The 16,507-nt window shown below is 46.7% G+C and overlaps 1 protein-coding gene across 2 annotated transcripts in view; it reads right to left on the reverse strand.

The window, feature by feature from the left end:
- LOC117880062 (protein SSUH2 homolog) overlaps positions 1 to 16,507 on the reverse strand; it is a 29,325-nt gene extending 12,818 nt beyond the window's left edge. Inside the window, exons 1-6 of one of the 2 annotated variants that reach the window (XM_034775743.1) lie at positions 16,314 to 16,507; positions 12,392 to 12,450; positions 9,608 to 9,712; positions 9,165 to 9,246; positions 7,977 to 8,106; positions 6,701 to 6,761 (exon numbers count right to left, since the gene is read on the reverse strand). In XM_034775743.1, coding sequence (XP_034631634.1) covers positions 6,701 to 6,761; positions 7,977 to 8,106; positions 9,165 to 9,246; positions 9,608 to 9,712; positions 12,392 to 12,450; positions 16,314 to 16,336 — 460 coding nt within the window. In that variant the 5' untranslated portion in view covers positions 16,337 to 16,507. The remainder of the gene's footprint in view (positions 1 to 6,700; positions 6,762 to 7,976; positions 8,107 to 9,164; positions 9,247 to 9,607; positions 9,713 to 12,391; positions 12,451 to 16,313) is intronic. The other variant, XM_034775744.1, reaches the window with a different exon arrangement.

A 16,507-nucleotide genomic window follows, 5' to 3' on the forward strand; every position in this document is an offset into this window, starting at 1 on the left:
CGATTCCAATTAGGTGACTACCAAGCCTTACCTAGGCGGTGGGGTCGGAGTGAGACATTGCTGTGTGCAAAACCGCTGAACCGAATGCAGCATCGTCTCTGGACTGCTGTACCAGCGCATAGTGAGCGGTGAAGGCGTGGACCGATGACCAAACTGCAGCTCTACAAATGTTCTGGATCGGGACTTGAGCCAGGAAGGCAGTCGAGGAGGCTTGGGCCCTCGTGGAGTGGGCGGTGAGGTGTGGCGCTGGGACACCAGCCAGGTCGTAGCAAGCACGAATGCAGGACGTGATCCAAGAGGAGAGACATTGGGAGGAGACCGGTAGGCCTTTCAGCCGGTCGGCTACTGCAACGAAGAGTTGCGTCGTCTTTCGAAATGGCTTCTTACGCTCAATATAGTAAGCAAGGGCCCTGCGCACTTCAAAGGAGTGCATACGCTGGTCTTGGCGCGTGGCGTGTGGCTTAGGATGGAAGACCGGGAGGAATATATCCTGGTTCACATGAAAAGCTGATACTACCTTGGGAACGAAGGCAGGGTGGGGGGTGAAGCTGCACCTCGTCTTTATGGAAGACTGTGTACGGAGGCTCAGATGTGAGGGCCTTGAGTTCAGAAACACGCCTTGCTGAAGTGATGGCTACAAAGAAGACTGTCTTCCAAGATAGGTAAAGGAGCGAGCAGGTAGCCAATGGCTCGAATGGGGGTCCTGTGAGCTTGGAGAGAACCAGGTTAAGATCCCACGCCGGAACAGGTTGGCGTTGCTGTGGGTAAAGGCGGTCTAAGCCCTTGAGGAATCTGACAACCATCAGGTTAGAGAAGACCGAGGAAGCGTGTTCTCCTGGGTAGAACGCCGCTATAGCGGCCAGGTGAACCCTGACTGAAGATATTGCCAAGCCCTGCTGTCTCAAGGACAGGAGATACTTGAGTATAAGAGGAATAGACGCCTGCAAGGGGGGCGTGGCCCGCTGGTCGCACCAACAGGAGAACCGCTTCCACTTGGCTAAGTAAGTGGTCCGTGTAGAGGGCTTTCTACTTCCCATTAGAATCTGTTGCACGGGATGTGAGCATTGTAGCTCTGTCCGATTCAGCCATGGAGCATCCACGCTGTAAGATGGAGCGATTGCAGGTCGGGGTGACACAATCGGCCGTGGTCCTGGGAGATCAAGTCTGGGCACAAGGGAAGCGTGATCGGAGTTTGAACCGATAGCTCCAGAAGCGTGGTGTACCAGTGCTGTCTTGGCCAAGCTGGAGTGACTAGAATCACACATGCCTGGTCTCTGCGTAGTTTGAGCAGTACCCTGTGGACCAGTGGGAATGGAGGGAAAGCGTAGAACAGCTGGTCTTTCCACGTTAGAAGGAAAGCGTCCGACAGGGAGCCCGGAGATCGCCCTTGTAGGGAGCAGAACACGTGGCACTTCCTGTTGGCTCGTGATGTGAACAGGTCTACCTGGGGAAATCCCCACCTCTGGAAGATGGAATAGATGATGTCCGGGCGAATCGACCACTCATGCGTCTGGAAGGATCTGCTGAGACGGTCCGCCAGAGTGTTCTGGACTCCAGGGAGGAACGATGCCATGAGATGTATCGAGTGGGCAATGCAGAACTCCCACAGGCGAATGACCTCTTGGCATCGGGGAGACGACCGGGCTCCTCCTTGCTTGTTGATGTAGAACATGGCCGTGGTGTGGTCTGTGAGGACTAACGCAGCGGCCATGCAGGAGACCGAGAAATGCCTGACAGGCTAGGCGCACCGCCATCAGTTCTCGAACATTGATGTGTAGAGCTAGTTGGGATGCGGTCCACAGGCCCTGGGTATGGTGCTCCCCGAGGTGAGCGCCCCAACCTAGAGATGAGGCGTCCGTGACCAGGTGCAGGGAGGGTTGTGGGGCGTGAAACGGCACTCCTGCACAAACCGCCTTGTGATCCAGCCACCAGGTGAGAGAGGTCAAGACCGAGTTCGGAATTGTGACCGCCATGTTCAGGCTGTCCCAAGAAGGGCGGTACACCGAGGCCTGAAGTTGACGAAGCCGAAGTCTGGCATGCCTGGTTACGTAAGTACAAGAGGCCATGTGACCCAACAGACCGAGGCACGTCCTTACAGTGGTAATCGGGAAGGCCTGGAGTCTGTGGATGATGTTCGCGATGGTGCGAAATCGAGTGCCTGGCAGAAGAGCTCGGGCGAGTGTGGAGTCTAAGACTGCCCCGATAAACTCTTTTCTCTGGGTCGGCTCCAGAGTGGACTTCTCTTTGTTGAGTAGAATGCCTAAGTCGTGGAATGTTTGTAGTATTATCTGTACGTGCGCCTGAACCTGCTCTCTGGTGCGGCCGCGGACCAGCCAGTCGTCTAGATACGGGAACACCTGTATCCTTTGTCGCCGAAGGTATGCTGCCACGACGGCCATACATTTGGTGAACACTCTCAGAGCCACGGACAGTCCAAAGGGAAGGACGGCAAATTGGTAGTGTACCTTGTTTACTACAAAACGAAGGAAGCACCTGTGAGGGGGGTAGATCGCTATATGAAAATATGCATCCTTCATGTCGAGGGCGACATACCAGTCCCCAGGATCCAGGGAAGGGATGATGGTCCCCAAGGAGACCATGCAGAACTTCAACTTTACTATTAATTTGTTGAGTCCGCGTAAGTCTAAAATGGGTCGCAGACCCCCTTTTGCTTTGGGGATCAGGAAGTAGCAGGAGTAAAACCCCTTGCCCCTTAACTCTGGGGGAACCTCCTCTATGGCCCCCATAGAGAGGAGCCCAAAAACCTCCTGTATAAGGAGATGCTCGTGAGAAGGGTCCCTGAAGAGGGACGGGGAGGGGGGGGAACGAAGAAAACTGGAGGGCGTATCCCCTCTCCACCATGCGAAGGACCCAACAGTCCGAAGTTATAAGGGACCAAGCACGGTGGAAACGGGAGAGGCAATCCCGAAATAAATGAGATGGATCCTGGGTAGTGGCTGGTGCGCCGACCTCGGGCGCAGCTTCAAAAGTTTTGCCTAGGTCTTGAAGGTGGCCTGGGGGGCCCTGGTTCTGACCGGGTTGGGGTCCAGTCAGCCTCCGTCTACCACCTCATCCCCGCCTTCTGGGGAAGTCCTGTCTCGGACGAGGAGGAGGGTAGAACCTTTGTGGCTGTGGCCTAAAGGGCCTGCGTTGAGGTCCTGAGACATGCATCCCCAGGGAGCACATGATGGTTCTCGAGTCTTTGAGGCTCTGTAACCTAGAGTCCGTCTTGTCCGAGATCAAGCCTTGGCCCTCGAACGGCAGATTCTGCAGGGTCTGCTGCAGTTCTGGCGGTAACCCCGAAACCTGGAGCCAGGAGACACATTGCATGGCTATCCCCGACGCTAGAGTCCTGGCGGCCGAGTCCGCAATGTCGAGGGAGGCCTGTAAGGAGGTTCTAGCCACCTTTTTGCCCTCCTCCACCAGGGCCCCGAACTCCTCCCTTGAGTCCTGGGGAACCAACTCTTTGAATTTACCCATGGAAACCCATGAGTTATAATTGTACGGACTTAAGAGCGCCTGTTGGTTTGCGGCCTTGAGCTGCAGACCCCCCACCGAATAAACCTTGCGTCCAAACAAATCAAAGCACTTAGCGTCCTTTGATTTGTGCGCTGCCGCCTGCTGGCCATGGCGCTCTCTGGCGTTCACTGATGAGACTACCAGTGAACATGGTGGGGGATGCGTGTAGAGGTATTCATAGTCTTTAGAGGGCACAAAGTACTTCCTCTCTACCCCTCTGGCAGTTGGAGGGATGGAGGCCGGGGTTTGCCATAGGGCCGTAGCGTTAGCCTGAATTGTTCGGATAATGGGCAACGCCACCCGGGTTGGGGCATCAGATGAAAGGATGCTCACCACCGGGTCCTCCACCTCCGCTATCTCCTCGGCCTGTAGGTCCATATTTCTTGCCACCCTACATAACAAGTCTTGGTGGGCACGAAGATCTATAGGAGGTGGGCCTGAGGGTGTTGTACCCGCCACTGCCTCATCTGGGGAAGATGAGGAGGACGCCTCAGGGGGTAAGGGATCTGTGTGAGGGTCCGGCTCCAAAGGACTTGGAGGTGCAGGATCCCCTGCACCAGGGTCTGGTTCCTGCGTGGGCGTCGGGGCCGGAGCCTCCATATCCCCTGGGGGAGGATGGGAGATGGTGGCCTCAGGAACCCTGGGCTCAGAGTGAGCCGAGCGAGAGGCCGCTAGTGGAGTCCCTTGAGCCTGGTGATATGCCCAAGGGGTCCAGAAAGACCAATGCATAGGGTCTTGTCGAAGGTTGTCTGCCCCCTCCTGCCAATGACCCAAGTCGTCTGCGGCTTGACCTTGAGCAGGGTACGTTGAATGGGGAGCCCCTTCAGAAGAGTGAGACGCCGATCTCGAGGGCCAGGGCGGTGCCGAGCATGGGTGCAGGGAAACATCCTGGTACGGTGCCAAGCGGTGCCGATCAATCGGTGAGCGGTCTCTGCGTGGTGCCGGTGAACGGTACCGGGATCGAGAACGGTGCCGATATGCATGTCGGTACCGGGATCCGGATCTGGATCTGGATGACGAAGACCGTCTGTAACCTCGGTGCCGGGAGCGGCCTCGGGAATGGGAGCAGCACTCATACCGGTGCCGAGAGCTGCGCCTTGACTCCGACCGGTACCGATGCTCAGGTCGGTGCCGAGAAGAAGACCGGTGCCGGGAGGTAGATCTGTGCCGCGAGTACGACCGGCGCCGAGATGGAAATCGGTGCCGGGACTGCGAGCGGCATCGAGACCTGCTCCGAGACCGGGAGCGGTGCCGCGAGTCCACGCCCGGAGAAGGCGGCCGTATCAGGGTAGGCTTGCCCCATACGAAGGGCATGTGGTGCTGCGGGTTGAGAAGGCGCCGGCTCCGTGAGGGCGATGAGGTCTCTCGCCGTGGCAAATGTCTCCGGTGTAGATGGGAGACAGGGCTCCACCACCTGACGAGGTGGTGAGCCAGTTCGCACCGGACTCAACGGCTGTACACCCGGCGCCGGAGTCAACAGTGCTGATGATACTTGCACCCTCTGGCGTTCGGAAGCCGGGCGCGGCTCTACCACCGGTGCGGGGGGAGCCGGTGATGTTGGACGGCAGCGTCCTGAGTTTTATGGGGCCTTTTATGTCCCGGAGACAGGGACCGGCGCCGAGGGGCTTGCAGCGGACGCAGTGCCGAGGGAGGACGGTGCTGTGGCGCCTTTTCCGTGTCTGCCCGCGGTGCAGTACCGGAAGGAGCCGCTGGGGCACTACGCACCGAGGCACTCGGTGCCGGAACCTGACGCACTGAAGGAGGATCCGAGCTAAGTCCCGCTTCCATGAGGAGCTGCTTAAGCCTAAAGTCCCGCTCCTTTTTCATCCTTGGCCTGAAAGCCTTGCAAATCTTGCACTTGTCCGTTTGGTGAGACTCCCCTAAGCACTTCAGACAAGAGTCATGGGGGTCTCCCATTGGCATAGGCCTAGCACATGTCACGCACGGCTTAAAGCCGGGAGCCTTGGGCATGAGCCAGGCTGTGCGCCGGGGGGGAAAAGGAGGGAATAAAGGCCCCCTTAACCCCCGCTAACTACGAAAAACTATTTATAACTATTAACAACAACTACTAATCTAAAAAACACAATTAACAACTATCTACAAGAAGCAACGGGTAAAGCTAGGGAGAGTGGAGAACAGCTATGCCGCGCTCCACAGTTCCAACGACCGTCACAGGCGGTAAGAAGGAACTGAGGGGGCGCTGGGTCGGCTGGGGTATATATCCAGCGCCATGAAGGCGCCACTCTAGGGGGCTCCACAGCCGACCCACCGGGTGTTGCTAGGGTAGAAAATTTCTCCAACAATCGTGCACGCAGCGCGCGCACACCTAATTGGAATCGATATGAGCAAGCACTCGAAGAAGAAGTTAGCTTTCACTTAGCTGGCCCCCATGATAACATTCACCTTCCACTTCCAATTTTCCTCACTTTTTCCTCCCCTCTTCACCTTCCACTCTCCTCCATCTCTCTTCTTCCACTCTTGTCTTCTCCTACCTCTGTTTCTTCCCCACTTCCTCTCCCTCTTTCTCCTCTCTGTACTTTTCCTTTCCTCTCTTCCCACCCTTCACCTGGCATGTTTATCTGATCTTCCTTCCCCATCGTCTACCTCTTCGCTTCTCTCTCCCTAAAACATTACATGAACAGAAATATTTTCCAATGGTTTTTCATTTAGGGAGAACCGGATGGAGGTGGGGATTGGACTAAAATGCCGGAATGCAATGCCAAACACATCATCACTGAGTTACTGCAGGAGCACTAGTCTAAACAGACTCGCCTTGTTTCACTGTCCAAAAGCCAAAGAGAAGACAAATGTCACAAAAGGTGACAGGCAAAGAAAGTTTGAAAAATAAATTATAGTGTTTAAACCTTTTGGTTTCCACCAATTTGGGCTAGATTTAAACTTGCCACCTAAACAGGTGAAAGGCTTAGTTATCAATCCAGTTATCCATGCCTCCGAAATCAGGCCCTAGGAGACCGACCTCAAGTTGGATTCCAAAATTGAGGCATTCAGAATCAGTAGCCATTTTTGAAAATATTGTCCCTTATGATTCTGCTAGTCTCTGTGCAGTTAAGGAGCATGTGGTCACTCGTTAAATCCATAAGTCTACTGAGATAGTCATTCCCTGCCACAGTACATTCTACAGTGTTCACTCTCTGCTAAGTACGAGCGCTGATTTGCTTACCATTATAAGGCTCGCTGATCGGGAATGTTTCTCTGGTTTCAGTGAAGGTTTGCAGACGATACTGATAAGACCAAACAAAAGTCAACTTTAATGTAAAGCTGCTTCTTATTTTCTGCTAGGAGGTGAAGCAATTCTGGGCTTAATCCTGCTCCCGTTAAAACCAATGGCACAATCTCTATTGACTTCAAGGAGAATAGACTTGGTTCGTGCGCTAGGGTAATAAAAGCTGTTCTGATTTCAAAAGTAAGAGCTAGAGAGAGCAATAAAATAGTTAAATTAATAAATAATGTCATTCTCCATGCTATTACTCCACAGTGCAGTGTCTGGCTGAGACATAAGTAGTCTTGATATCACAGAGACATGCTAGCATAAGGCTGGTGGCAGTGACCTGTGCTACAATGCTAAAAATCATTGATGAAACTTGGTGAATAGGCATACTGGGGGGGGGGGTCATTGCACTAGCATAGGTCACTTCAGTATTTGTTTTCTTTGCTGCTGCCTAACCACAATACTGAGGGCAACACTCATGTCTTCCAGTCCACAGTGGAGAAATCTATGAGATCGAGAACTTTTCTGACCAATTTTACATTTAGGGAAAAATTCTCTTCTCTGGGATGTACTTTAGATTCTCTCTCTCACACACACACACACGCACACACGCACGCACGCACGCACGCACAAACATACAATCTCCCTAGTATAACCAGAGAAAGCACCACATTTTGGAGCAAAGAAAAATGTAATGGGCCTATCTTAGCTGAAAATGGCCAATTTTAGTGTGTGTGTGTGTGTGTGTGTGTGTGTGTGTGTGTGTGTGTGTGTGTGTGTGTGTGTGTGTGTGTGTGTGTGTGTGTCCGGAGGGGGAGATTATGAAATGGGACCACTTTCAAATTGGTAACATGACAAAGGCTGATTTTTTGAGATTTCAGATTTCATTGCAAATATCTTGCCCACCTTCCCGTAACAGAGGGGGAATCGATCTAAGTTACGCAACTTCAGCTACGTGAATAACGTAGCTGAAGTCGACATACTTAGATCGACTTACTGAGGTGTCTTCACCACGGTGAGTCGACTGCTGCCGCTCCCCCGTCGACTCCGCCTGCACCTCTCGTGGCGCTGGAGTACAGGAGTCGACGGGAGAGCGTTCGGGGGTCGATTTATCGCGTCATACCCTGAAACCGTAGATCTTTGCAGTTGGTATAGGAATAAGCCTATCAACTAAGCCTGCCATGCAATGCTAAATTTGGTCAGCTCTTTTCAATACTTATGTACTTACTCTGAATGTATTGAGCGGAGTCAGGTTCTGGACCACCATACGTTTTGCAGGGGCAATCCGATAACAGCACTTATTGGCTATGTACTGTACTAAGGCTTCTCTGGCTACATGCTCAGAAATAGCCAGAATGCTGGAAAATAAACGAAAAAATGTTTTGGTAAAAACTGGACAATCCACTTTACTTCCTGAGATTGAGGAAGAAACTTCTTCATACAGTGAGGAAAAAATGTAAAACCAACAGCCACCATTTTCTTAAGTGGCTAGCAATATGGCATGTTTCACTTTTAGGTACCTTGCTAAAGACACATTTGGAAAGGGTCTGATTTCTGAGGGTGCTGAGCCCCTCTGAAAAATCAAGTTGCTTTAAAATATCTTGTTGAGCACGCAAAATTTGGGGTGCTCTAACTCACAAGTTACTTATGAAAATCATGCCCGTCATCCTAGATTACAGTTGTATGTAAAGTCTGGACTAATTTGACGGTAGGTTGACATTTCTGATGGTAAATAAAGGTCAGGAAAGGTCCAGATCAAATCCCTGAATCCAAAAACTCCTGAACATTGGGGCCGTAAAAAAATTCAGATCTGATCAGACTCAGAGCCAAATTCCCAAATGTTCAGAATCAGTGTTTGAATTCAATAGAGCATAGAGATCGGTTCAAGCTGTTACTCTAATGCAAGGTTTGGACCCAGGATTCTGGTTCAGTGTCACCTCTTTTCTCTATGCTCTTTCTCTGGGCTAGATGGACTTTTGGTCTGACCCAGTATGGCTGTTCTTATGTTCTAATTTTCTTTACCAAGGTAAGGTGAAAATGCATTGTTCTGTTTTAGAAGATGTTTCTCTTCATAATGCTGCTGTTTTAAAGCAATGTGCACAAGGCTGTAGGAAAAGACAGGCAAAGGACAATTCTATTAGCTGCTAGTCAAAGGTACTTAATGGGCTAAGCTCCCATTGACTTCAGTGGGATTAGAATCAGGTCCAAACTCAGATAACAGCAATCAGCATCCAAGCAATATGATAGATAGTATCCAGCATTAACTTATCTAGCTAAATACATCAATAAAACATGGAAATTCAGGCTATGAATTTTACACTGTGATTCCACCATGTTCCATAGACAATAATGTAAATGTGAGTTCAAAAAGGGTTTGCACTCCCACACTGGAAACAGCACCTAAAAGGCATCTTACCTCCACTCTGTCTGAGGTGGAATGGAATCATTGTGCTCTCCTTCGGGCACCTGATCAGCTGGGGGAGGTAAACCTTTGTTTCCTACAGTGAAATAACAGCAAGAAGAGTTGCTCGCATTTAGTAACTTGCATTGGCACAGTTCAATTTTCCGCTAGTTTGGAAAGATGCAGATGATGAGTTCAGAACTCTGCTTCTTATAATATAACTTGCTGGCTTGACTGTTACCTCATCCTCCTGTGTCTTTTATTAGTCTCATTTACCTGTAGTATTGTATCATAACCTAGATTTTTGGCTGTCTTTTTATTGTGTATCTCTTCAATAAAGACAATAAAGACCAGTTCCTTGATTACTTTAACACTATCTGCAATAGGTGGTTATTTAAAAGTGACAGACATTGCCCTGGACAAACAGCCCTAATGTACATGTGGGAGACTGTACCAACCACAGTCTCCTGAATCTTCCCCTTCATCTTCAGTGGCACCATCCATCAGCTCCAAGGGGGGCGCAGAGGGTCGTTCATGGGGTAAGGAATAAGGAGCAGGTGCATCTGCAACACATGAATTTAAGAGAAGTGAATTCTGGTAGGGATCTAAAAGTACATACAGTAGACTGAAAGTGCTTTGCAAGGAAACAGCCATTAACAATACAATAAAAACATCAAGAGGAGAGAACATATGAAGTCATTAATACCAGTTTGAAGTAATGATGGGAAACCTTCAGCAGAAGGTTCGAAGACATGTGCTGTATTGATTAGACCGGGATTGGAAGTGATGTCTTCACAACAATGGTGTGATGTTTGCAGGTCAGTATACTGCACGTTCCCAATCAGTTTGTCCTACCACTATGGTATTTGTGGGTCACCAAGAACCATGTGTTTCTGCAAAATGATTAGTCCATATCTGAATTAGTTACCATTCCAGAATTGAATCTTTGGCTTCACTAGTCTTTCTATGGTGCATTAACCTTAGATCCCATAGACTGGGATACAAATGACACAAAAAATGGCCATGGTATTGTGATGATACAGAAGATGTGGGTTAAGGGCAGTCTCAAAATTTCTGATTTTTAGGTTAATGGAGATCAACCATATTGCAAAAATAACAGGATTGGTCTTTGAATTACAAGATCTCCCCTTTCTGGACCATATAAAAACATATTATTCAATCATTCCCTTCTAGTCAGTCTATGAAGTGTTAGATGGTGGCCACAAGTAAGAATGTGCATTCTGGCACATTCTCAAGGGTGGGAACCTCAAGGCAGTGAATGGGATCAAGCAAAACGAGGCAAAAGGCAGCACTGGAGCTGTCTGTCTAGCTAATCTATCTCTCTAGTAGTCAAGGGAGGAAGGCAAAAATCTTTCATAGGAATCCACTCTGGCAGATCTGCCCATCCAAAAGTGCTTAACAACCCAGAGAGTTTATAAAGTCAATTGCTAAACTAACTTATTTCAGTAGCAAACAAGTCTGCTCATTGGATTCAGAGTAAATTGACTCAGAGAGAAAAGTCCAAAGAGAATAAAAAACAGTCACTGTTAATTTGTTTCAGAAACATCTCTGCCATGTTTCTGAGTACAAGAAGCAGACGTCAAGTTTGTTCTTCGAACTCAGGAAGATGTGGCAATGAGCAACACAGAATGCCACAGGACTCTTTCTCCTCTAATGGGAACTTTTGGGTTACTGCAGGTCAGAAACGTGAAAATATTGTTCTCAGAAATATGCAGGCAGTGTGCTGTATATTTGTACAGTTTGTACAGTATCTGCAACACATGCTTGGCATATTATTGGTTTTGTTACCCTTTACTATTGATCAGCTTTATGCTACATGGTTAGCCACAATGCTAGGGAAGGAAAGGCCATTTTGTCTTTAAGGAACATGACTGTGAACATCCAGATTTTATTCTTTGCAACATGTTTGTTTTCCATGTGCCCTTAGGAAAACTCCTTAACTCTTCCATGCCTCAGTCTCCTCATCTGTAAAAATGGACAGAATTATATTTACCTGCCCACATCCACATTAGTGTAAGATCATTGCAAAATCACCATACCATTTAGCACAGTTTAACAGCCTCTGCTCAAGATAGCTTCAGGACTGGACTAGTAGGAATGCTGCAAGCTAAGGACATAGGTGCACTGGCAGAGCTGTGTGAGAGAAAGTTCCACAGCATCTGCCTTGTAACATGCCTGCCTCCGTCTGATGCTATTAGTCACTCACTTTCAGAAGCATTAAATTTACTCACAAACTTTAAGTTAACTCAGGGCCCTGGTTGCACTGGTTACAGCCCCATGAAACCTTCCTGACGTCAGTGGAGTTGTGCAGTGTGTAATTCAGTGCAGAATTTGGCCCAGAATAAGTAACTAAAATAAGAGAATGGAATGCATGAGTTTTTGCTTGTCTCACTTACCTGGTGTGCTGCATATGTGACAGTGGTCTCTATCTTGCATCCTCTGCTGTATGGTGAAGACTCCTAACCTATTGTGACTCCAAATGAGTCAAGTCGACTGTGCTAGATAATATAACTAGGTCTGTTGTTTCTGTTGTTAGTATAACTGGATCTGTTGTTGCTCTTGTAAAACGTATTTTCACGTCGTCAAAGAATGGGTAAATATTTGAATACGACTCCACCTTCTTTGAAAGTGGAGCTCAGGCATGGTAAAGGACTGGGGACTTTTTAGAGGGGAACAAGCATAACCATGTGGAGTTTCATAATGTGAGCTGCAATCGTGATGATCAGCATGCCTGACTGCAAAAGAAAAGCACTGACCGTCATGTGCTTTATGTGTCTCTCAAAAGAGAGCCTCAAACCTTCCTTCAGGTACACAGCATTTATCATTCAGGGGAGACTCAAAGCCCTAAGTATTTGCAACATATTAGTGTCTTCATGTACTATGAACTGCTATGCGCTTGGGTTATTCTTTTTCTGACATACCAGCATGATGTCAATAAGAATGCTTCCAAAGACACACACAAAATCAAAACCTGGTCTATTTTAATTGTTACCGTTATTGCATAAGTTATTTGAAGCCCGACGTTGTTTTTATTGAAGTCAACAAGGTGGGACAATGGTCTTTTCTTTTGTTTTCCTCCTTTTTTAGACAGGACAACAAACAAAACTAAGGAGTGTGGGTAGTTTAGCTCCTGGCCAATCTTGCTTGAAAACAGTCTGCTCAGTAGTTTAGATCTTATCTCAGGTAAACAGCTGCTAATTTACAAATACCATTGTCCATACCTTGTGCAACAGAGGGAGAAAGGAGACATTCACTTCCATAATTCAGACGGCTTTCATTTCTGTTTGGAAGAATGCAAATAAAGAATATAATGAAACAAGCCCTCTGCTAGGAGAAGGGGGATGCACAGCAAGGTCATGATTCATTATGACGTAGGATTAGTGGTATTTATTACCCGCTCGCCCCTGGAGGCGGCCCCAACGAAAGTTGAGACACATTGGCAGTGCAATTTAGGAGAAACTCATCCTGCTATTGCCTGTGCTGTGCTGTTCTGTTGGGTGTGTTACTTTGAGTAGTGAGAATTGTGGGAAAAAAAAAAAAGCCCTGTGAATAGTCCATCACATTTTTAAACCAATATGAATGTGTTTGCACCCCTTTTGCAAATACCTCCGGGAATCAGATCAGTGGTTGGCCGGAATGCTCATGGAAACCGAGTTGGGTTTTTACTTAATATAAAAGTAAACAGAAGCCAGCTTCACCTCCTTAAAATGTTTCTTAACTGTGATTACCATAGCAAGTGCTTGCATAATATTGAAATTTTTTTCTCCTGCTAGCAATCTCACTACAAAACAGTCATTAATCATTCATCAGAAGCCAGTTCTGTTTTCAAGCCCTTCATCGCTGGATTTTTCCATACTAACTTAACTGGTTGCACACTACCCTGTACAATGAGTGGATGGATGGAACAGCACTCTCCAGCTGAGACCTCTCCTATTCCTGGCATGCCCCCAATGCTGTGGGGCAATGGGAAAGAATGACACAGAACTGGCTAGCCACCAACCGCGCAAGCCAAAGATTCCCCCATTCCAGGGTAATCACCAGTTGCCCGATAAAGCAGTTTTACAGTCTCCCTGCCTTGGCAAAGTGGTACAGAGACTGTATTATGGGCAATGGTCTAGTCTAATGTGAATTAAAAACCCAATCGTCAATCAGGTGGTCACCTGTGCAAGTCTTTAACCTGCTTTTTATCCCCTCTATAATTGTTTTGCTTTGTCCAGATACAAAGAGATTTCCTGCCTATTTGTGGGCCTTAAACCCCATCACTCCTGTACGCTTTGCTGGAAGTTGTGCAGGTCTATGTGAGCTGAGAATATGCTTCCTAAATTAAAATGCTTCTCTCCCATATTTTGGTTGGTGTCCTGGTTCTCACTTGGGCTGAATCGTTTTATAGCGGCTGCGAGCAACTATTTTAAGTTTCTGGTTTGCACGGTTTTCTTGGGGAAGTTTTCTAAAACAGAGACTGAGGGCTAGGAGTGTTGTATGTGAAGGCCACGTCAGAACAAACTCATACCATCTGATGGATGAAAAATGAGCGATGGGGATCTGGATAGCAAAGGTGGTTTTTAATGATGTATGGGGCCTTTCACTAGTAATTCAAATGCAGTCTGGGCCACAAGTGACAGCCATCAGTTGACTGATGATCTGTAATTGGTAAAGATGATTTTGGTGTCTTGCTTCAGTTCCAAGAGGTCAGATGTCCACATCATATAAAAAAATCATCACAATCATCGTGGCAAGGACTGAGTGGCAATGAAGAATGAACAATTCTTACACCTAGTGGTGGTCCCTCCAGGCCGGGGCTTAGGGGCACAGTGAGGATGTTTGCAGTGCCCGTGATCCAATTGTATCGGATCGGATGATAAATAAATGACTTTAGTGTCATCCGACTGGAACTTCTTTCAAAATGTGGCTGAGACACACTGTCCAGAGGTAGATCGTGAATTTCCCAGCATTTAAGTGTTTCATATCCAAAGTTTTGGTTTGGCTCTACTTCAGCCAAAACCCTTCAAACTGTATTGAGTTACAGTTCAAAAGGCACAATATACAGAGATGGGCAGGGTACACTAAGGCAACCTTTACAAAACACTAAGCTGTTTAGACATTTTGTTTTAATGCATGGTGCCCCTTTCTTCCTTTTGTAGACCACTCTACCACTGATGAGCTGATATTTTTTAATCTTGATTCCCAGGGTGTAGAAACCTTTATCACCAGCCACCTAAGATTTCCCCTTTACTGTTTGTACTTAACAATGCAGGTATAATATGATGTATTAAACATATACTTGAATCTGTGTTGTAAATTTTAAAGAAACTTTGCTAGATGCTTGAAGCAGAACTTACAGACACTTTGTAAACCAAAGTCTATAATGTTGTCATAAGTAGCTTACCCTTGATAATTCTTCTTTATTTCTTAAGCATTTCTCTAACAATCTCCATAAAAACCTCAACAAGAACACCCAAGGAAATCACATACCATAAAAAATAACATAACAAACTACTGATTTGAAAAAGGTCAAACCAGCGAACATGTCTGAGGTTTTTTATAGACATTGGATAATTTGCTCTTGGTACCTGTTTAGAATCATGCCAGATGTCTGATTCTAAAAAGGAAATCCAAATAAGGTTAAAAATAAAAGGGGGAAGATTCCAAAATGGGCTGTAAAGGTAATACCATTGCTATGACTAACAGTCCTGGCAGGCCAAATTTTTATCTCATCTACACCCATGTGATCTCTGAGTCACTGCCCAGAAGTCCACGGAGTTAGAGATAACCGTGTGTTGTTAAACGAATGATGTGTGAATCTTAGAATGTTTATCTGAATCTCTGAAAATGCTGTGCAGGAATTTTCCTAGCATTTCTGGTACTTCCTGCTCCCAGCTGGACTAGAAACATTGCAAAAATAGCCTCTCATCACATCCCAGGCAGAAGCATGTAATACAGAGGGGTGCAGAGCTTAAAATAAGGGGGAAAAGAAGTTAACTGAAACCTTATTCTAGTTAGTTGGAAGAGAGCTCAGAGAGACAATTTAACCTGTTCTGAAAACAGACTCCCCCTCAACGGACATCATTGTCAAGGGAAACACTTGCAATGTTAGCCCAGATTATCTGGTGTAAATCAGCATAGGTTTCAATGGAGATACTTATTTGCACCAAGTGAGGATCTGGCCCATTGTGCTTCGAAGGATAAATGTACGCCTCCTGTTATTATTATTAGTAATGGAAGTTGCACATTTAAGTTAACATCCCAAGCATAGCACTGTTCAATAGATGGAAGGGGAACAAGGATAGCCCTACTTTAAGAAGGGTTAAAATGTACCACATTGTCCAGTTCCAAACTGCATTTCGCAAAAATAATTGAGAGTCTTCACATCATGCTTACGCATCCTTTTGAAGGAAAAATACTGTGTTATTCTATAATAAATACTCTAAACATGGTAATAGCATTGTTACATGCAGTTTTTAGGTGTGTAACTGTACTGCAATCCTCAACTGTGAATTTCATTGTTTTGGTGAGTTTCATATAGGACTACATTTTCAAACCAGGGCAGATAGCTACAATGATAAAATGTGGGATTTTAAAGATCTATCCACTGCAACCACATCTGAAAATATGGTCCTTCACCTTCGTTGAATATACTGTATTGCCCCTAGTCTTAGGAAAGCGTCCATCATGCCTCACTCGGGAAGGATTTTATTGATCCTGAGCAGCAAAAACTAGGAGTTTTTGATGGAAACAAACTGTAACTGACTCATATACATATCATGGGATGAAGACATCTTTACACAATATAAAAAAGGCAACGCTGAGAATACTAACTGGCATTCACTAGAACTTTCCAGAGTTGGATGAAAAACTCCCTCTGACTTAGCAACAGCATAAACTGAAAAGAAACTGTTTCATTTTATAAACATTAGTGTTAACATTTAAAAACCAACTGAGCCATTTCTACAAATTCTCCACAAATTTTTACTTTTGAGTTAAAAAAACAAAACAGTTTCATAGCTCTCTTAATCAGCAGCCTCCCTCTCTCTGCATTACTGTATTAAAATTCCATGCAGCGACTGTACGATTCCATGATTTTTCCAACAGCAGAATGTTTGCACCTCTCCTTCACAAAAATACATTCTTATTTCTTAAGCTCACCCGATCTGCAGCTCTTGCTCCATTGTTGTCGAAAGACACTGACTGCTGTTTGCTCAAGAAATGACACTTCCTGTGCTGGTGTTTAGCTCCCAAAAGGCCTCACAGTTGGAGGAAGTTGCAGTGTCTGTACTAATCTACAAGTCCAGGATCACACAAATTCCTGTAGGGTTTCAACATGCCATCCCCCTAGTTTT

This window comes from Trachemys scripta, chromosome 7 (assembly GCF_013100865.1).
Source record: "Trachemys scripta elegans isolate TJP31775 chromosome 7, CAS_Tse_1.0, whole genome shotgun sequence".
Lineage (NCBI taxonomy): Eukaryota > Metazoa > Chordata > Testudines > Emydidae > Trachemys > Trachemys scripta.